Source organism: Periophthalmus magnuspinnatus, chromosome 8, assembly GCF_009829125.3.
Source record: "Periophthalmus magnuspinnatus isolate fPerMag1 chromosome 8, fPerMag1.2.pri, whole genome shotgun sequence".
Lineage (NCBI taxonomy): Eukaryota > Metazoa > Chordata > Actinopteri > Gobiiformes > Gobiidae > Periophthalmus > Periophthalmus magnuspinnatus.
In genome coordinates this window covers 7,874,446-7,895,554 of record NC_047133.1, presented here as the reverse complement: position 1 = coordinate 7,895,554, position 21,109 = coordinate 7,874,446, and the positions used below count along the sequence as shown (strand labels likewise).

Genomic DNA, 21,109 nt, shown 5'->3' with positions numbered 1-21,109 from the left:
ACCTGATAAAAAGCACGGATCTAAACTATATTAAAGGGCACATATTACGCTTTTTCTGATCTATGATATAACGTTTCCTCATCACAAACAGACCTGGAGTTGTGTTTTATTTCATTCGTACATGTTTAACACACAAACCCTGCAGATTTAGAGTTCTTCTCTCAAACAGAAATCACTCTGTTCCACCTTGTGATGTCATGAGGTGATACAGGAAGTGCTCCACTGTGTTTTAAAACTCCGTACACCTTCACTAGAATCACTTGGATGATCTCAGCTCTGGAATTTCCAATCTCTATTAAATTAAAAGTAAAATGTAGCTGTTTACTTGAAAACTACTACTTCATGAGATCACAATGTGGAACAGAGCGTTTTGAGCTTTGGTGATGTAAACAGACTAATAATAAATTGTTACTCAAACGTGTGTGAATGAAACAAAACACAACTTCAGGTCTGTTTTTGATGAGTTAACATTATAACATGGTTTAAAGCTCAGAGTCAGGCCCTTTAAACTCTGCATAATGTCGTGTAGAGCTGTGCGTTGTGTACCTGTAGCGGTAGCGGTAGCTGGGGATGCGTGTGATGGCTGAGCCCTGGAGGTAGTCAGCGGCGCGGGCCCCTATCCGGAGCTGCCTGTGCCGGTCGATGAACATGTGCACGGCCAGGACCCCCACCATCTCCGCCATGATGAAGGACAGCGCCCCGAAGTAGAACGACCACCCGTAACTGTAGCTGTTCTTCTTGGAGTCGCTCTTGGAGGGGTCCCCTGCGTTGGCTGATATGTACACGATGATCCCGATGATGTTACTGAGGCCTGGGGCACAAACACACAGGGAGGAAGAAAAGATGTATTTATTTATTTCAGACTCAAAAGACTGGTACATAAAAAAAAGAACAAGTTACAAAATACAAAACAGTCAAACTGGTCTGTAAAGTTCAAAATACGCTTTAGCTATGAGGGATTTGTGCAGGTAGATTGAGCCTAAGATACAGTAGTACTATTCCCTGGGGGAGAGTGAAGCTAACTGGAGACTCTACTCTGTCTGCGACTCTGTTATTCGAGTTAAACTTTAATCTGAGCTTCATTTTAACACAATCTGACTAATAAAGAACTGACTTAGCTGGAACTGCAACAGGTGAGCTGGTTTGTGGTGTTAAACAAGTCTCTCTCACACATAAAATTACAGTCACAACAGTTTTTCAGTTTTTCGCTCTCGCCTTTTATGTGAAAAATCAAACTCCTAGACAGGACCACGAACTTTTGTATTGACCGCAGCCTCCTGAAAATGTGTTATGTAAATCCATTTTGACTTTTTTTGTGAGTCTTAAAACTTTTTTGTTTGCTAATGTGTGCGTTGTGCCTCCATGATAACTGCTGAACGTTCCACTGTAGACATACATGTAGGACACATTCAGCGTGATGTCATTGCAAAGTATTACTTAAAGTTTCAGATGACAACACAACATTTTATAGGCCAATCATATTTAATACAGATGGGCATCTTATATGAATATTGTCTGTGTGATATCTCAGTCGTCCAGGTCTGATCCATAGTAAAAGCCAAAAGTTAAATCTGTCAACTGGACAAAGAACTGACCAGAACTGACCAGAACCGAAGAAGCGGCTTAAATGAGCAGCGAAACGTCTTCACTCCTACAACTTTTTGTCCAGTTGACAGATTTAACTTTTGGGGAAACTGTCTCCTGTCCCTCATCTGGGTGTATGACATTATTATATTATAGAATCTGAAAACCACCAACACGGGTTTGAGTTATTGCCCATTTCCTGTTATGGATGCCATTTTGAGGCCTTTTGACTATTTACATTGTTGAATTTTTTGCTATGGCTAATTTGCAAAGGTCCTAATTTTTAAATCACTTGTATATAACCCACATAAATTATAGAAATGAGGGCACATAATATGAATGCATTAAAGGAGCCATATGACGCTGTGTTCTGATCTGTTATAATGTCGTTTCCTCATCACAAACAGTCCTGGTGTTTTGTTTCATTCACACATGTTTAACACACACACTCTGCGTATTTAGGCTGAGATGTTCTTTCAAACAGAAAACAGTCTGTTCCACCTTGTGATGTCATGTGGTAATACAGGAAGTGCTCCACTGTGTTTTTAAACTCCACACACCTTCAGTAGAAACATCTGGATGATTTCGGCCCGGAATTTCCAATCTCTACTGAGGAAAAGGTAAAGGTAGATATTAAAACTACCACTTCATGACATCACAAGGTGGAACAGAGCATATCGAGCTTTGGCGATGCTGACAGACTAATAATAAAGGGTTACTCAAATCATGTGTGAATGAAACAAAACACAATTTCAGGTCTGTTTTTGAGGAGGAAACAACATTATAACATGGCATTAGAACATTTGAACCAGCTTCCCTCTGGTTGTTGAACAGTTAATCCACTGCACCACTATTGCCCCATTTAACTCAACAGTAAAGTCACAAAAAAGAAAAGAATGACTTGACCTATACCAAAGAAATGGGGTCAACTTCAGAGTTTCTCAAAGTCTCACTGAGGCAGCGCACACACCACATGGAAACTGGGACTAAACTGGAACTAAACCAGGACTAGACCAGGACTGAGCCAGGAGCAAAACAAGTCTACACGAGGACTTAATCAGCACCAAACTAGGACCAAAACAAAACCAAAGCAAGTCTACATCAGGGAGTAACCAGAATCAAACCAGGACTAGACTAGGATGGCACCAGAAGCAAAACAAGTCTACACTAGGACTTAACCAGGATCAAACCAGGACTTAAACAAGGCCAAACCAAGTCTACATCAGGACTTAACCAGGATCAAACTAGGACTAGACCAGGACTAAACTAAATATACATCAGGACAAAGCCAGGATCAAACCAGGACTAGACCAGGACTGAACCAGGACCAAACCAAGTTGACATCAGGACTTAACCAGTATCGAACTAGAACTAGACCAGGATTGAACCAGGACTAAACCAAATATACATCAGGACTTAATCAGGATCAAACCAGGACTAGACCAGTACTAAACCAGGACTAGACCAGTACTAAACCAGGACTAAACCAGGACTAAACCAGGACTAAACCAGGACTAAACCAGGACTAAACCAGGACTGACCAGGACCAAACCAAGTCTACACCAGAACTGTGAATACTAAAAATGTGCTTATCTCCAGATGTTTTTGTTGGAATGTTCCACAGTTAGAAAAGTGAAAAGTTTAATGTCACACTGTGGAACATTCTAGCCAAAGCAACACCACCTCCATGAAGTCGAGCAGATAGCAGACCCCCCACAGGAAAAGTTACATAGTGCACTTTCAACATGTCTTTTTTATCCATCATCCCCGAGTATGAATTATGCCTGTAATCTTTGGTGGACACATTTGATAAGTTGTTGGTTTAGTTGTGCTGCTCTTGTGAGAGGGAGCGACAGGGAAAGTGGGTATCTGTGTCAGGGACAGCGTATTTTTAGAGGATCCCACTGGGTCTGTTTGAGCCTCGTAACGAGATCAAGATACGAGACCGAGAAGAACTCACGAAAGTAGAAAAGAAACTAAGTACTGCTACCGTGGACGAGACTGGACAAAAACAAAAATGGTGACCTGCAGGGAGATCTGATAAAAAAAAGAAATAAATATAGGTCATATATTTCGCGAAATTGACTCTTGTGAGCTTTAGTCATGTTAGAATGATTTTATCTAATCAAAAATATACCTGGAGTTGTGTTTTGTTTCATACACACATGTCTGAGTAACATCTCCAGAGATCAAAATGCTCTGTTCCACCTTGTGACGTCATGAAGCACCAAACCAAGTCTATATCAGGACTTAACCAGGATCAAACCAGGTCTAGACCAGGATTGAACCAGGACTAAACCAAGCCTACATCAGGAGTTAACCAGGACTAGAACAGGATTGAACCAGGACCAAACCAAGTCTACATCGGAACTTAACCGGGATCAAACCAGGACTAGACCAGGACTGAACCAGGGCCAAACCAAGTCTACTTCAGGATTTAACCAGGACTAGACAGGACTGAAGCAGGACCAAATCAAGTCTACCGAGACGAAACTAAGTCTACATCAGGACCTAACCGGGATCAAACCAGGTCTAGACCAGGACTAGACTAGGACTAGACCAGGACTGAACCAGGACCAAGCCAAGTTTTCAAGTTAACAGCTACCATTTACCTTTGCTTAGCAGAGACCAGCAATTCCAGGGGTGAAATTATCCAAATGAGTCTAGTGAAGGTGTGTGAGGTTTAAAAACACAGTGGGGCACTTCCTGTATTACCACATGATGACATCACAAGGTGGAACAGAGTGTTTTCTGTTTGCGAGAAGAACTTAGCTTAAATATGCAGGGTTTGTGTGTTAAACATGTGTGAATGAAACAAAACACAACTCCAGGTCTGTTTGCGATGAGGAAACATTAGAATCTAGCACAATGCAGCTTTATGAGGCTAAGGTGAAGTTTTACTTTCACATTAATGCTATACAAATAAAATAAACTAACAACTAGCATGCTAACAACACACTTCCTGAATATCAGACAATATAACACAAAATAATTTGACCTCAAGAGTTGCTTATACATATATCTGGACTGGGGCAGGACATGTTTTGCTCAAATACATGTTAAAAACTGTATAAAATCTCGAAGTATCGTGTAGTTTACTCACCCGCAGAGACGAAGAAGATGCCTGCACTGAGTATGATGTTGTGGCGTGACTTGTAGAACTCACTGGCAGCTATACAGAGCCCCCCCATGAAGAGCAGAATCACACTGAGAATGGGGAAGATACTGGAGGCTCGGACCGCACCTGAACACATCACACAGAGAAGACAGTGTTAATACAAATCATTAGAATATCTTATAAGAATCACAAATATCACAAAGATTTAAGGCGTTGTCATCCTCCAGATCTGTGGGGGTGAAAATCTGGATGCTGATCTGCGACACCGGCCCTTTTGAGACCATTTTACAATTGTATAGTATTACAATTGTGATTAGATTTGCAATATATTTTCAAAGGTTTGATATTACGGAAAATTGACTCTTGTGAGAGCTAAGCCATGTTATAATGTTGTTACCTCCTCAAAAACATGCCTGGAGTTGTGTTTTGTTTCATTCACACATGTTTGAGTAACTCTTTATTATTAGTCTGTCTATATCTCCAAAGCCCAAAATGCTCTGTTCCACCTTGTGATGTCATTTAGTGGTAGTTTTCAAGTTTACAGCTACATTTACCTTTAGTTCAGTAGAGATTGGCAATTCCAGGGCGGACATGATTCTAGTGAAGGTGCGGAGTTTAAAAACACAGAGCACTTCCTGTGTTACCACATGACATCACAAGGTGGAACAAAGTGTTTTTTGTTTGAGAGAAACAAAACACAACTGCAGGTCTGTTTGCGATGAGGAAACGTTATAACATAGATCAGAAAACAGCGTAATACGAACCCTTTAAATATACATGGAATTATTTTTTGTTTCAGTCTCCGCAGTGGAGGTTCAATCCAATTTCAGATTCAATCTCAAACAGAAAACACTCTGATCCACCTTGTGATGTCACGTGGTAAAACAGGAAGTGCTCTGCTGTGTTTTTAAAGTCCATACACCTTCACTAGAATCATTTGGATGATTTCAGTCCTGGAAATGCCAATCTCTACTGAACGAAAGATAAAAGGCTGTAGTTGGTAACTTGAAAACTACCACTTCATGACATCACAAGGTGGAACAGAGCATTCTGAGCTTTGGCGACGCAAACAGACTAATAATAAAAGGTTACTCGAACATGTGTGAAAGAAACAAAACCCAACTCCAAGTCTGTTTTCGATGAAGTAACAACATTATAACTTGACTGAAAGAGTCCATTTTGTGTAATATAGGACCTTTGAATGAGGAGACAACATTACAGCACGGTTAAAAGTTTCCAAAAAGTAAGTAAACTGGATGAACTGTACAACCCTTTTATGAAATAATACACTAAAAAATATATTTTCATAGCTTCCTTGTGCTCTGTCTTAAATCCCATATCAGCTTTGCTCTCTGTTCCTAATCAACACCCGGGCGTTGTGTGAAAGACTCCATCAACACTAGCTCCAGAGAGAGGCCGCGCTGTGAGGCTGTGTTACCCAGACTTATGTAACCGCGGCTGGGCTTCACTCCGGCGCCTCTCCCCTCCCCCCACCTCCACCCTCCATCTCCGCGCTCACATGTTCCAGCCCTCCCCGAGCAAAAGAGACAACCAGCGATCTGCACAGTCATGTAAAAACACCACAGATACACGAGGAAGAGAGCGGGGGATGGTACAGGGGAGGCTATGGGGATTTGCTATTTGTATCACTATAAAAAAAAACAGAAATACTTTTGGGTTTGTCCCCTGGTAGTGTTGTCACGATACGAACATTTCAAACTCGATTTCGTTACTAAGGAATAGACTCGATAGTTGATAATAAAAACACTCTTTCTTTAGACAATACAATGTGATTTTCAGCATTAAATGGTAGTACTTTTTTATATTCCCATGTGGCCTTATATCTCTGTAATCCCTCAGTCGTCCATGTAGGTTCCATCATGGTCCATGGTGTATACTAATCTATGTGTCTTATACTTGTTCTGATGCAGCTCAAGATCGTTCTAAAGCTTCAGGAAAGGTTCATTTTTGTCCTGTGAATGGGACTTTTTCAGTATCGATACTTGCTCAAATGAGGATCTAGTTTTGATACTAGTTTTAGCCTCAAATAAGGCTGGGGTGACCTAAAATGTGCTCTGTGAAATGATTGAGAAAACCTTTAAAGGGTTAATAACAAAACTAGATAAAAACTGAAAACAGATACAAAAAATGACACGATGATCACATTTTTATACAGCGCTTTTCCACCTTCAAGGAGGTTGGTTAAGTGTCTTGCTCAAGGACACAACACCAGTAATCATCTGTGGGAGCTGGAGTCGCACCGCCAACCTGTGGGGCAGTGGATCTAGCCGCTCAACCAATGATGTTTGCGTTGTTTTTAGCTTTATTGTGCTGGCAGAACGCAATGATGTTCACGTCGAGAGAGGGATTCGAACCGCCAACCTTCATATCATTGGACAAACGCTCCACCAATTTAGCTGCTGTCTCCCCAGTACAATAGTTTCTCCAAAACAATCTGACAGGTCCAATCATTTCTGCATAAAACTGTTCCCACTGTTCAGATAACAAGGACTAAACCAGGTCAGTGTAATCAGAAGTAAACCAGGGCAAAGGCAGAATGAAAGTGCGTTGCCAGTCTCACAATGGCTTTAGCACATTAGCATGAACGCTTTCACATTTCCGCGTGACATTCTGCTACTCTGTAATTTGCTTCCATAATTTTACCAAAGTAGGTCAGCGTTTAGTGAACAAACAAAGCAATGAGGTCTTTTACACTTAGACACAACACGGACTCCATTTTTAGATAGAACTGTTTACTCTGCTAACTCAATGTGTGGATTTGTCAAATGCTCTGGTTTAAAGAGGAGCTATTTGACTTCAACGGGGTATTTACTTCTACAGGGTATTTATTTCTATGGGGTATTTTATTTTTATGGGGTAATAAGTGCTAACACATACTATAATTAGATCACTATGTTACCTTTTACTGTTTTGAAAGTGCTATATTCGCCCAAAACAACATAAGTTTCACATTTGTTTTTGACACTTTGAATCCCCCTTCGCTTCGCTCTCCATGCTAAGTCACTCCCCCTTCAGAACGTCATCACGACACAATCAGCGTACATCCCGCTAATAAACCTAATGCAGATCATATCAGGTTTGTGAAGTTATAGTGTACAGTTTTGTGTCATGTTTTTGTAAATTTATGGAGAATTGTCGTGTGGGAGCATGGGTGACGTAGGCATGTGGGCGGAGCTTTGCACAGAATCTTAGAGCTAACCGTAAAAAGCGTTTGAATAGGGCCCGGAAGAGATCGCTAGATTACTTAAACATGTATGGATGACATCTAAAACCTCTTCAGGCATGTTTTTGATGCAGGAACAATGTTATAAAACATCAATTTTACAGAATACCACCCCCTACTTTTTAGCAGTAATTGACAAATAAGCATACATTGCAGTTGTTTTATGTCACCACGGAAACACATTATAGCAATAGGCAGCAAGAATAAACATGTTGGAAAAACTCATGGACAAGATTTTGCTTCCTGGGTTTGATAAACTCTGAGTGCTTCAGTGTAACTATTCATTCCATCCGCCATGTTAGCCACACCTGCCCTGGGGTCGACTGATGAAAGCGAGACTGCCAATCTGTGCCGTCAGACATTCACAGTGTACGTTCACATTCGCGGGCAGTGTGGGCGAGGTGTCTTGCCTTAAGACACAACAACGACAACAACAAGACACTTTCTCATCTCTCATCTCGCTAAAATGAAGTGAACAGATTGGCCTAGTTACAGACAAGTGTTTCAGAGTTACTCCTCACTCACCCTATGCATTCAGAGCATCCTAGTTACTCACCACAATGAGTTTATAAGCACTTTTCACAACACTGGAGTTCTGCCGTCACGATAAAACTATGAATAATCATATGCAGACAGTACACAGCAGACATATGTCGACCTCAAGAGCTGCTTATGCAATGTATCTGTACTGGGGCGAGACACAATTTGGTCAAATATGTGGAAAGTACAAATTTCCCATTTCCTCATCTGTTCCTCCTCTGTTCCTCATTTCTTCCTCTGTTCCTCCTCATTTCCTCCTCTGTTCTTCATTTCATTTTCTTTTCCTCCCCTGTTCTCCTCTGTTCCTCCTCAGTTCCTCCTCAGTTCCTCCTCTGTTCCTCCTATGTTCCTCCTCTGTTCCTCCTTATTTCCTCCTCTGTTCATCCTCATTTCCTCCTCTGTTCATCCTCATTTCCTCCTCTGTTCATCCTCATTTCCTCCTCTGTTCCTCCCCTGTTCTTTCTCTGTTCCTCCTCATTTCCTCCTATGTTCATCCTCATTTCCTCCTATGTTCCTCCTCTGTTCCTCCTCATTTCCTGCTCAGTTCCTCCTCTGTTCCTCCCCTGTTCTTCCTCTGTTCCTCCTCATTTCCTCCCATGTTCCTCCTCTGTTCCTCCTCATTTCCTCCTCTGTTCCTCCTCATTTCCTCTTCGGTTCCTCCTCATTTCCTCCTCTGTTCCTCCTCATTTCCTCCTCTGTTCCTCCTTATTTCCTCCTCTGTTCATCCTCATTTCCTCCTCTGTTCCTCCCCTGTTCTTTCTCTGTACCTCCTCTGTTCCTCTGTTCCTCCCCTGTTCCTCCTCTGTTCCTCCTCATTTCCTCCTCTGTTCCTCCCCTGTTCTTTCTCTGTTCCTCCTCATTTCCTCCCCTGTTCTTCCTCTGTTCCTCTTCATTTCCTCCTCTGTTCTTCCTCTGTTCCTCCTCATTTCCTCCTCTGGTCCTCCCCAGTTCCTCCTCTGTTCCTCCCTGTTCTTCTTCAGTTCCTCCTCTGTTCCTCCCCCGTTCTTCCTCTGTTCCTCCTCAGTTCCTCCCCTGTTCCTCCTCATTTCCTCCCCTGTTCTTCCTCTGTTCCTCCTCATTTCCTCCTCAGTTCCTCCTCTGTTCTTCCTCTGTTCTTCCTCTGTTCCTCCTCATTTCCTCCTCAGTTCCTCCTCAGTTTTCTAACTCAGAAATCCGTGGACTTGTTTCTTTTATTAAGTCGTTTTAGATGAATATTACGATTTAAAATGTGCAAATTATAACATAAAGCTCCACTCCTCCGTTTGTCGTCTTCTTCCTCTCTTCTTCCTCCTCTGTTCTGTCACTCTGAGGTGTGTGGGGTTAGTGTTTCACATGATTAAATATTAAACCTTTCTCAGAGTTGACCCCGGCCCTGCGTCCCGCTCCCAGGCCTCTCCAAACCCCCCAAATGTGCTCCTTCAAACCCGAGCACGTCCTTTTCTATCACCACGTTCTGAATCCCATACCATTGACTGGCAATTTTCCAAGCAGATTAAATAAGGCTAAAAACAGTAGCCACTCACATTGAAAATATGTTAGCGCTGCAAAACTGGGAAAAGAGCAGGGGAAAAGTTTGAAATACTTCCTCCTTTCACAGTTAGAAGACATATCGTGCTTATGTCGGCTGTATAGTTATAATCTGTGACATCCAGCTGACTGTGAGGAAGGTTTGTGGAATGTAAATGAAGTGAACGTAGTAAAGTACTGTACTTGAAGGTATCTGGGCTTAATTTTAAAGTTGATAGTTTTTACTTTTACTTCACTATTAGAGAGCAGGTATCTGTACTTTCTACTCCACTATATTTTTTACTACTGCGTGAGACCTGCTGAAAATCTAAGGGTTTTATTTTTAACACGTTCATAGTATCTCAGGGTCCTGACCGAAAGGACAAGAGCGTGGATACAAGCGGCTGAAATGGATTTCCTCGGCAGGGTGGCTCCCTTAGAGATAGAGTGAGGAGCTCGGTCACACAGGAGGAGCTTGGAGTAGAACTGCTGCTCCTCCATGTCAAGAGGAGCTAGTTGAGGTGGCTCAGGCATTTGTTCAGAATGTCTTCTGAACGCCCTCTAGGGAGGTGTTCCGGGCATTTCCCACCAGGAGGAGGCCCTAGAAAAGACCCAGGACACGCTGGAGGGGCTATGTCTCTCGGCTGGCCTGGGAACGCCTTGGGGTCCCACTGGAGGAGCTGGAGGATGTGTCTAGGGTGAGGGAAGTCGGGGAGTCCCGGCTTAGACTGCTGCCCCCGCGACCCGGCCCCGGATAAGCGGAAGAAAATGGATGGATGGACGTTCATAGTTTGAGCAAAAATATACAAATAAAAACAGCAAGGATTCAGCTGTTTCTGTTGAACAAAATTCAGCGCAAATCTTCATCAAAATCATTACATTTGAAGCCTTAAAAGCCTCAAAAGGTCAAAATATAAATTAAATACTTTTACTTTTTACTCTTTAAGAACAGATACTATACTACTAAATCTACTTTTTTCATGTGATACTTTTACTTTTTGGTATTTTTTTGCTTCGGTATCTGTACTTCAACTTTTACTTAAGTAACTGAATCGAGTCCTTCTTCTACCACTGCCCTGGGAGAGATCACTAGATTACTCAAACATGCACGGATGACGTCTAAAACCTCTTCAGACATGTTTTTGATGACGTTATACCGTGGTAGAAAGCTCCAAATAGTGGATTTTGCATAATACCCCCTCTTTAAAACAGTAAAACTCAGGTACAACGTCGTTAAATCCACCAAAAATATGAAATAAATACATCTCATTGCGATAATAGAACTGTAGAGCCGATTGGGAGCTTGTTGATGGGGCGGTGTGGTGTGAAGGTGACAGAGGGAGCTCACATAGAGACGGCGCAGAGAGAGGGAGCGCTTAAACTACTGGAGGGGTTGGCGTTCTTCCTCTTCATAAAACCAGCTCTGCTCAGTTAACCCTAGCGCAATGTCAGCGTGGACCAACCGCCCCACTCTGCATTTTCAATCAAATAAAACACGATTAGGAACACGCACATCACAGCTCTTCACTGCTAGGAACATCCAAATAAAATATGGAAGAACCGGGTTTACAGTGCGGTCGAAATTACATGCGTTAATGTGGGTCTTTGTGGAGGAGGTGGTAAGTTGCAGGCTTCTTATTAAAATGTGTTTTACATTTTAGTATTTTATCTCTATTACTGGCCATCTACGAATGCAAAGTTACTTCCTCATACTTAAGCTTTACAGAGATGTCAATAAAAATGTTCCTAAAAAACATAGACTGTATAAAGAAGTGGAAGAAACTAAGTGAGTGTGACGTCACCCGCAGCGTTCAGCTCCGGTCAAATGAAGCTCATCGAGGCTAGAGCGGTTATAGGGGTGAATTTGGACCCGAGTTTTGTATTTAGAATCCCGACGGCGAGTATCATAGCAACCAAAGGGCCAGTCCGGAGCGAGGCTGTTGAAGGTAACGCCCCTTCTCACCCACAGTGCTAGTTTTGGAGAGACCGAGCGCTTAGCGACGCTGTCAATCAAACCTGTTGCTAACGCGAGCGGGAGTGACCTCAGGGAAAGACGGCGTTCGATTTGTCTGTTATAAATGTTCATATCTTGATTTATGAACACAATAGTGAAATAAAAACACCAGGATCATGTAGAGTGGGTTAATATGAACATTTTAAGACCAAATGACGAGCAGCAGTTTCAGTTTTTCAGTAGAAAGCGAATTGGAGCTAATGGAGCTGGAAGCAGGTTAGCTACATCCATTTATATGTACAGTCTATGCTAAAAAGGCGCATACTGACAAATATTTACTGTAAGTCGAGATAGTATTTCTTGGGTACAATCTATGTTGCTGATGGAAATGAAATGTGTGAAATGACTAAAAGGTTTTTTTTTTTTTTATAAAGGTTTGTATTCTGCACATTTCTGTTTTAATGTGAGTTTTATGATGATTATTTGTGATTATTATTATGTTTTGATTTGTGTGATTGTAATGTCTTTCTTATTCACTTCAGCACTTTGAATTACTTTGTGTACGAATTGCGCTATACAAATAAACTTGCCTTGCCTTGCTTCTATGTTTTTACTCCTGATTGAGAATGTGCGCACTCTATGGGTCTGAGGGAGTTACTGCAGCTCTATACTCTCCTGCTGCTGCGCCCAAAGCCAGACTCAAGACCAGAGGTGACGGAGCTTTTTTTGCAGCAGAACCAAGACTATGGAACAGCGCCCTCTGCCTGTCAAATCCTGCAGTTCAAGACTCGACTGAAAACCCACCTCTTCTCCCTGGCATTTAACACCAGCTAAACAGGATATACAGGTGTTTTATTGCTCTTTTCCTCTGTATCGTGTTATCTGTAGATTTGTTTAGTGTCGACTTTTATGTGAAGCGCTTTGAGCAGCTGAAGTCGTTTTAAATATGCCAAAGAAATAAACTTGAATTGAATTAAACTGAAATGTGTTTTACGTTTTATTATTTTGTCTCCGTAATTTTCCATCAAAGCTGCTTCCTCACAATTTAGTTTACAGAGGTGCATCAGTCTTATATAGAGAGCTTTAGGTGCGCTATGTTGGGGAATGTGTCTCGCGGTTACCTCTATAAAAATGTTGATGATTTGCTTGAAATATTCCACTGTATGGCATTAGTGTCTGGAATTTGCTCAACTATGATTCTTTTATAGCAAAAAATAATTAAATAAATAAAAATGAATAAACAAATTTGACAGGCCTGGTCTGATCAGTGGATTAGTTTAATGTCATACTTATGGTGGAACATTTCGAGCAGAGTGATGTCATCTCCATGGCGACAACCAGTTATTGTACACTCCACCAGGAAAGTGGGAAAAAATGGGAACACTTTTTACTTTATCCCTGTTTTTTTTAGTTTTTTAATCTCACTACCTGCTCAAATGAGTATCTAGTTTCGATACTAGTTTTAGCATGAAATAAAGTTGCACAGTGCGGCTTTAACCAGTGAATTCATAAACGCGAATCTGTCTTGAGCTCGTCGTGTGTCTGTGGGTCTGTCGACTCTCGAGGAGACGCTAAAAGTCAAACAAACCTAATTAGTATCAGCCACTGTAACGTGCACATCTCCCAATTATCCCCAGAACAGACCCTGCACCAGATGCCACGCCAAAACTACGAGAGATGTCATGACGGAGGCAACATCTGCACTTAAAGGGGCATTGTGTAACCTTCCACTCTTTCTCCACCTCCTCTTCTTGTCGTAACCCCCCTCTCTTTCTTTCTCTCGCTTCTTCCACCCTGTCCTCTGCACGTATTCTCTCCACTTCACATATTCACTCTCTCTCTCCTCCTCCTCTCTACTCTTTCCCCCTCTTTCGTTGCTCCTCTCTTGCTCTCTTCTCTCCCTCTTTTCTCTTTCTCTCTTTCTCCTGCTAACTTCACATGTCCCCCCTCTCTCCCTACTCTCTCTCCTCCTCTCCCTCTTCCATCTCTCTCTCATCTTCCGCTCTATCTCCTGCTGACTTCACATGTTCTCTCTCTCCTCTCTCCCTGCCACTCTCTCTTCTTCTTTTCTCCTCCCCTCTCCTCTCCCTCTCTTTCCCTCTCTCCTCTCTACCCCTCTCCTCCTCTCCCTCGTCTATGCTTCTCTTGTCCTTCTTTCCATCTCCTGCTGACTTACATGTTCCCTCTCTTTCCCTCTCTTCTCCCTCCTCTCTCTCCCTTCTCCAACCCTCTCTCTTCTCTCTTTCTCTCTTTTGTCCTCCTCTCCGTCTCCTGCTGGCTTCACATGTTCCCTCTCTCTTCTCTCTCCCTCTCTTCTTCTCTCCATCTCTTGCTGACTTCACATGTTCCCTCTCTCTTCTCTCTCCCTCTCTCTCTTCTCTCCCCCTCTCTTCTTCTCTCCGTCTCCTGCTGACTTCACATGTTCCCTCTCTCTTCTCTCCACCTCTCTCTCTTCCCTCTATCCCTCTCTTCTTCTCCTCTCCATCTCCTGCTGACCTCACATAGTCCCTCTCCCTTCTCTCTCCCTCTCTTCTTCTCTCCTTCTCTCTCCTCTTTCTATCCCTCTCTTCTTCTCCTCTCCGTCTCCTGCTGACTTCACATGTTCCCTCTTTTCTCTCTCCCTCTCTTCTTCTCTCTCTCCCTCTCTTCTTCTCCTCTCCGTCTCCTGCTGACTTCACATGTTCCCTCTCTTCTCTATCTCTCCCCGCTATCCCTCTCTTCTCCTCTCTGTCTCCTGCTGACTTCACATGTTCCCTCTCTCTTCTCTCTCTCCTCTCTCTATCCCTCTCTTCTTCTCCTCTCCGTCTCCTGCTGACTTCACATGTTCCCTCTCCATCTTTGAGGAGCTCTGAGCTCGTGGTATTAGGCCTGAGGGTTTGTCGACACAGAGCACCCCGGGGTGCCACAGACTGACAGACACACACACACTCTCACTCACACACACACTCTCACACACACATACACACTCACACACACACACACACACGCACACCCCGACAGGCTCAGGTACAGGAACACTGCTGAGGAGACACGAGCGACGCACTGTCACTGTAGTTAGTCTGCAATGTCACAGGATTTATTTCCATCCAGTGTTGCATTAATTCTTCACCAAGCTCTTGCATTGATGATGGTCGAGTCTGACGCTGCACAAAGCTTCTCCAGCTCATCCCAAAGATTCTCAATGGGGTTAAGGTCTGGACTCTGTGGTGGACAATCCATGTGTGAAAATGATGTCTCATGCTCCTGATCCACTCTGTCACAATTTGAGCCCGATGAATCCTGGCATTGTCATCTTGGAATATGCCCGTGTCATCAGGGAAGAACAAATCCACTGATGGAATAACCTGGTCATTCAGTATATTCAGGTGTCAGCTGACCTCATTCTGCTGAACCTCGACCTGACCAACTGCAGGAGGCTCGTACATATTTGCTTAGTTAAATCCAGGTGGTGACTTTTTTAGCCAGGCAGTGTATTTCACTGTTGTGTCTGTAAATCAAGACATGAACATTAATAACAGACAATTGTTATTATAATTTTGTCCATGACCATGATCAGGATATTCAAATGTGTGTGAACGTGCCCTTACTCAGAGAGGAGGAGCACAGATGGCACGCTTTAAAAATACTACAAATGTAACTGTTATCTGTGACATCTGGAGAGCAAGAATCACACTTTAAAATGCTACTACTAATGCTATTATAACAAAACCTATACTTATAGATGACTACTACTACTACTACTACTACTACTACTACTACTACTACTACTACTACTACTACTACAACAACAACTATTACTACTACTATTACAACATATTCTACTACTTATAGGACTACTACGACTACCACTACTACCACCACCACAACCACTACTACCACTATTAATACTACCATTACTACCGCTGCTACCACTTCTACCACCACCACCACCCTTACTGCTACTACTACTGCCACTACTACAACTACTACTACCACCCTCACCACCACCACCACTACTACCACTACTAGCACCACCGTCACCACCACCACTACTACCACTGCTACCACTACTACCACTACTTCTACTACCACTATTACTACTACCATTACTACCACTTCTACCAACACCAACACCACTACTACTACTACTTCCACTACTACTACAACTACTACTACCACCACCACCACTACTACTACTAACACTACGAACACTACTGCCACTACTACCACTACTACCACTACTACTGCTGTCGTTGTCGTTGCTATTACTACTTGATTGGCAGTGGTTAAAGTAGTGGTGCCCTAATGTGACAATAACGGAATCGATTTCTGCTCAGACCAAGTTCTGACGTTGTGTCTTTAAGCAAGACACCTCACCCACATTGCCCAGTATTGGTGGTGGAGGGGCCGATGGTGCAGATTGGCAGCCTCACTTCTGTCAGTCTGAATAATGAATACAGTGTGAAGTGCAATTATTATTATTATTATTATTATTATTATTATTATTATTATTATTATTATTAGTAGTAGTAGTAGTAGTAGTAGTAGTAGTAGTAGTAGTAGTAGTAGTAGTAGTAGTAGTAGTAATATTAGAAGTATTATTATCATCATCATTATTACCACTGCTACTATATATTTTTAAATTGTGTAATACGTAATACCTTAAAGTCTATGTACCTTATTTTTTCCTCCGTGTATTTCCCTTGCTCAGTACAAATATGTTGTACACGCAGTCCTTGAGGTCAAAATATGTCAAATATGTCCGCTGTGAACTGTCTGGATCTATACAGAGCTTTGTGGTCCGATAATCAGGAAGTGCACGTTGTTGTTAGCTTTACAGAGACAGCAAAACTCCACTCTGGTGTCTGAGAGTTGAGGAAAGTACTTATACAAACTTTGGGATGGTAAAAATCAGGAACAGTGGATCCTTGTTGGATCGGGGCGAATGAATACCACACTCCCGTATCTGTGTGTATGCATAAATACATGAGACTGGAGAGGAGGAGGGGCTAAAACCTGACCTCGACCCAAATCAAATCCACGACCTTCGGCTAATCACAGCGAGCTTTCTTTTATGTCGCTAAAGAAGCTAAAGGGGTCAACCGAGTCATTAGCTGTTAGCGCCGGGGTCATAACTTTATTAGTACGTCCCAATGATGGACCGGGACGTACGCTTAAGTCAAACGGCTAAATGCTAATAGCCGTTTAGCATCTGTCCCTAATGCAAAGTTAATGTCACTGTAATGTAATCGTGAAGCAAAGGCTGTGACTAAGAGCTGAATCAGATCATCAAAAGAGCGTTTGTCAAGTGTACTGTGTGTTTGATGCATGGCTAAAGGGGCTAATTTATGTCATACGCTGCGCATCAGAAGCGAACGAAGTAGACAAAATTAATCATATCAATAGCTTAAAAAAAAGTTGTTTTGTTCTGCAATATAGAACTAAAGTACCATGTGGTGAGGGAATCTGGATTAAGTCAAAAATGATGAATCAGTACCTTTGTTTTGGCAGTGAATTAGCCCAAACTACAGTTATTTCACATTATAATAAGAACGAATGAAACTGTTTACTGAGCCTGGGTCTATTTACCGCGCAATGATTGGCACTTCCGCTTTACCACAGTGGGCTCTGGATCTGGCATCGTGTTTGGGTCCAGATGGAGGAAACTCTGTGACTTTGAGCTGAAAAAAAACTGGAGATTGTGAAAACAGACTGGAACCAGGCCAAACAGGGATCTCCCAGTCTGCAGCAGTCTACATCACACACGCCATGGGACAATATCGATTCACTGGATTCTTATTCAGTGTTTGGGCTTTATATAATACCTCTGCTACTTCTGACCCTCTCATCTGCATCATCTCCTCCTCTGACCCTCTGCTCTTTCTGACCCTCTCCTCTACATCCTCTCCTCCTCTGACCCTCTCCTCTGCACTCTCTCCTCCTCTGATCCTCTCCTCCTCTGACCTTCTCCTCTGCATCCTCGCCTCTTCTGACCCTCTCCTCTGCACTCCCTCCTCCTCTAACCCTCTCCTCTGCATCCTATTCTCCTCTGACCCTCTCCTCTGCATCCTCTCCTCTGCACTCTCTCCTCTGCATCCTCTGCTCCTTCTAAGCCTCTCCTCTGCATCCTCGCCTCCTCTGACCCTCTCCTCTGCACTCTATCCTCCTCTAACCCTCTCCTCTGCATCCTCTCCTCCTCTGACCTTCTCCTCTGCATCCTCGCCTCTTCTGACCCTCTCCTCTGCACTCCCTCCTCCTCTAACCCTCTCCTCTGCATCCTATTCTCCTCTGACCCTCTCCTCTGCATCCTCTCCTCTGCATCCTCTGCTCCTTCTAACCCTCTCCTCTGCATCCTCGCCTCCTCTGACCCGCTCCTCTGCACTCTATCCTCCTCTAACCCTCTCCTCTGCATCCTTGCCTCCTCTTCACTCTCTCCTCCTCTGACTCTCTCCTCCTCTGACCCTCTCCTCTGCATCCTCTCCTCCTCTGACCCTCTCCTCTGCATCCTCTCCTCCTCTAACCCTCTCCTCTGCCCTCTCTCCTCCTCTGTCTTTCTCATCTTCACCCTCTCCTCCTCTGCACCCTCACCTCCGCATCCTCTCCTCCTCTGACCCTCTCCTCTGCATCCTCTCCTCCTCTGCACCCTCTCCTCTGACCCTCTCCTCTGCATCCTCTCCTCCTCTGTCTTTCTCCTCTTCACCCTCTCCTCCTCTGACCCTCTCCTCTGCATCCTCTCCTCTGCATCCTCTCCTCCTCTGACCCTCTCCTCTGCCCTCTCTCCTCCTCTGTCCTTCTCTTCCTCTGCACCCTCTCCTCTGCATCCTCTCCTCCTCTGACCCTCTCCTGTACATCCTCTGCTCTGTGTTGGGTCACTCTGCCGGACACAGTACATCCTCAGTGATATTTTAATGTATTGATTAAAACAGCAGTGGTTTGGGCTGGTGTCCAGTGCGACACTTTCACTGTGACCACGGCCAAACCAATACTTGAACAACACATCCAGCCATTTTGATACACAACATTCTATTACTCATAATTTGTGAATCCACGCACTTTACAAAAGCTGCACTAAACCAGGACTAGCCCTCTTCAGCTCACTTCAACCCCGGGTCCACTTTAGCCAGTGTGGAGTTAAGCACCAGATTGAGATGATTGGAGACGAGAGAACTCAGGCATAAACAAGACAACCAAAAGCGCATACATATATTTTAAAAAATCTCACTGAGTGCTAGCTTGATGCTGTGATGAAGTGCTGTACTTCCAGTGAGTAATGCATAAACCATTAGTCAAACCCAGTGCGTTACATATAGAGACTTTTTGTTGACTCTTTAGCCACATTTCGTAGTGCTACAAACTTGGAATTACTTCACGTCTTTTGGGAATTGTTGAGATCGGCCTCATGACAAAAAATATGATCCGTGTATGATTTAGATGTAGCAACAATGAAGCTACTGCACATCACATCAGATTTATAACGTTGTTGTGTAGTTTTGTATCATGTTTTTGCATATTTATGGAGTATTGTCGTGTGGGAGCATGGGTGACGTAGGCTTGTGGGTGGAGCCTTGAAGTTAAAGACTATTAGATTGTCTGATTTGAGCTGTTTGTTTTTCCTGCATCAATCCTGCATGCTAACCAGCTAGCTCTGAAACGCTACAAACATTTTACACCAACAACAGAGCAGAGAGAGAAGGAAAAGGCTTAGGCGAGGCTTTTCTGCTGTGTCTCCAGAGTTCACCTGGCGCCCCCTGGAGGCTGCTTTAATGCGCAGGCTTCAGGACAAAGAAGAGGGACACTTTTGTTCTGAGGACAATTGCTCTCCTAAAATTAAAATGACACTGGATGTTGAAAACTCATCATCAGTTACTTTTATATTTATATTTTGGCACAAATATATAGTTAACAAAATGAACCTCTTTACCTGCAACACGTTTTAGTAATTTCCACCTTTCACACTTCTCTTCCTCTGTCTCTCTTTCTCTCTCCTTCTCTCTTTCTTTGCACCTTCCCCTTTATAACTTTGTGTCTCTCCTTGATCAGCTCCGAGGGCTAAATTTGCATTGGCTCTTAATCAGCTCCAAATGTGCTGATGCAGAGGACAGGGTCACGCTCGTCAGGTTGTGCATTGATTTAATACTACAAACGCCTATTAATCCCTCCCCACACACACATACACACACACACACACACACATGTACACACACACATGCAGTCCAGTAGAATTGTCCTAGCCCGTAGCCTCGTTAGCAACAACCTCCTCATCAAACATGGCATCAAAGGTGGGCCGAAACGCCACCGAAATGAAGCCCGATTGGCACCTGGCTGCATGGAGATAAGCATAAACAAAGAGGTAAATTAGCTTGGGTGGTATAGTGCGGGATTTGAGCGGAATTTACACAATCGCTGACAAAGCTGGTTTTAAAAAGCTCCAGACGACGCGCGCTGAATTTAATTTGACTGTGAATTGATTAGAAATAAACACAGGTCTTTTTCGCTTTATAGAGCGGGCGATGCTGATGGTTCGAGATGTGCGCACAGGACTTTACCGCTCGTGTCGGGTTTCCATGGAGACAAGCACGGGATGAACAGTGCACCCAAAAAAGTTACGTATTGATACTTTGCAGCAGATGTCATCAACTTTCTCAGGGGGGGTGATGCTAACTGGAGGCACTGCTCCGTTTGAAGCTAGTTAGACTTTAATCTGAGCTTTGTTTTAACACAATCTGACCAGAAAAGAGGTGTGCAGGTGAGCTGTTTTGTGCTGTTTAACAAGTTTTTTTGCAAATAACATTACAGTCGCAAGCTAGCTAGCGTTAGCCAACAGTTTTTCAGTTAGTCGCGCTCACGTTTTTGTTTAAAAGCAAACTCCTAAACGTGAATGTGCTGTTTAAATCCATTGAGTTTTCAGGCAATCTTAAACTTTTTTGGTAGTTTTTGCCAATGTGTGCTTTGTGCCACCACGGGAACTGCTGAACATTCTACCATAGAGATACATGTAGAACACCCCCAGCGCGATGTCACTGCAAAGCATCAATAGCATCTTTTTGCTTCCTAATGATGAAGTAATGACTTTATAACATGGCTTAATGCTCACAAGAGTCAATTTTTTTTGTTGCATAATATAGGACCTTTAACCTTCTTGTGTTTAGTGTCCATCCAGCCTGGTTTAGTCTGGGTTTAGTCC

At 43.2% G+C, this 21,109-nt stretch overlaps 1 protein-coding gene across 1 annotated transcript in view; it reads right to left on the bottom strand.

The window, feature by feature from the left end:
- Positions 1-21,109, bottom strand: part of cacng2a (calcium channel, voltage-dependent, gamma subunit 2a) — a 123,072-nt gene that overhangs the window by 2,365 nt on the left and 99,598 nt on the right. Inside the window, exons 3-4 of the mRNA XM_033971496.2 lie at positions 4,688-4,828; positions 547-811 (exon numbers count right to left, since the gene is read on the bottom strand). Of these exons, the coding sequence (XP_033827387.1) occupies positions 547-811; positions 4,688-4,828 (406 nt within the window). The remainder of the gene's footprint in view (positions 1-546; positions 812-4,687; positions 4,829-21,109) is intronic.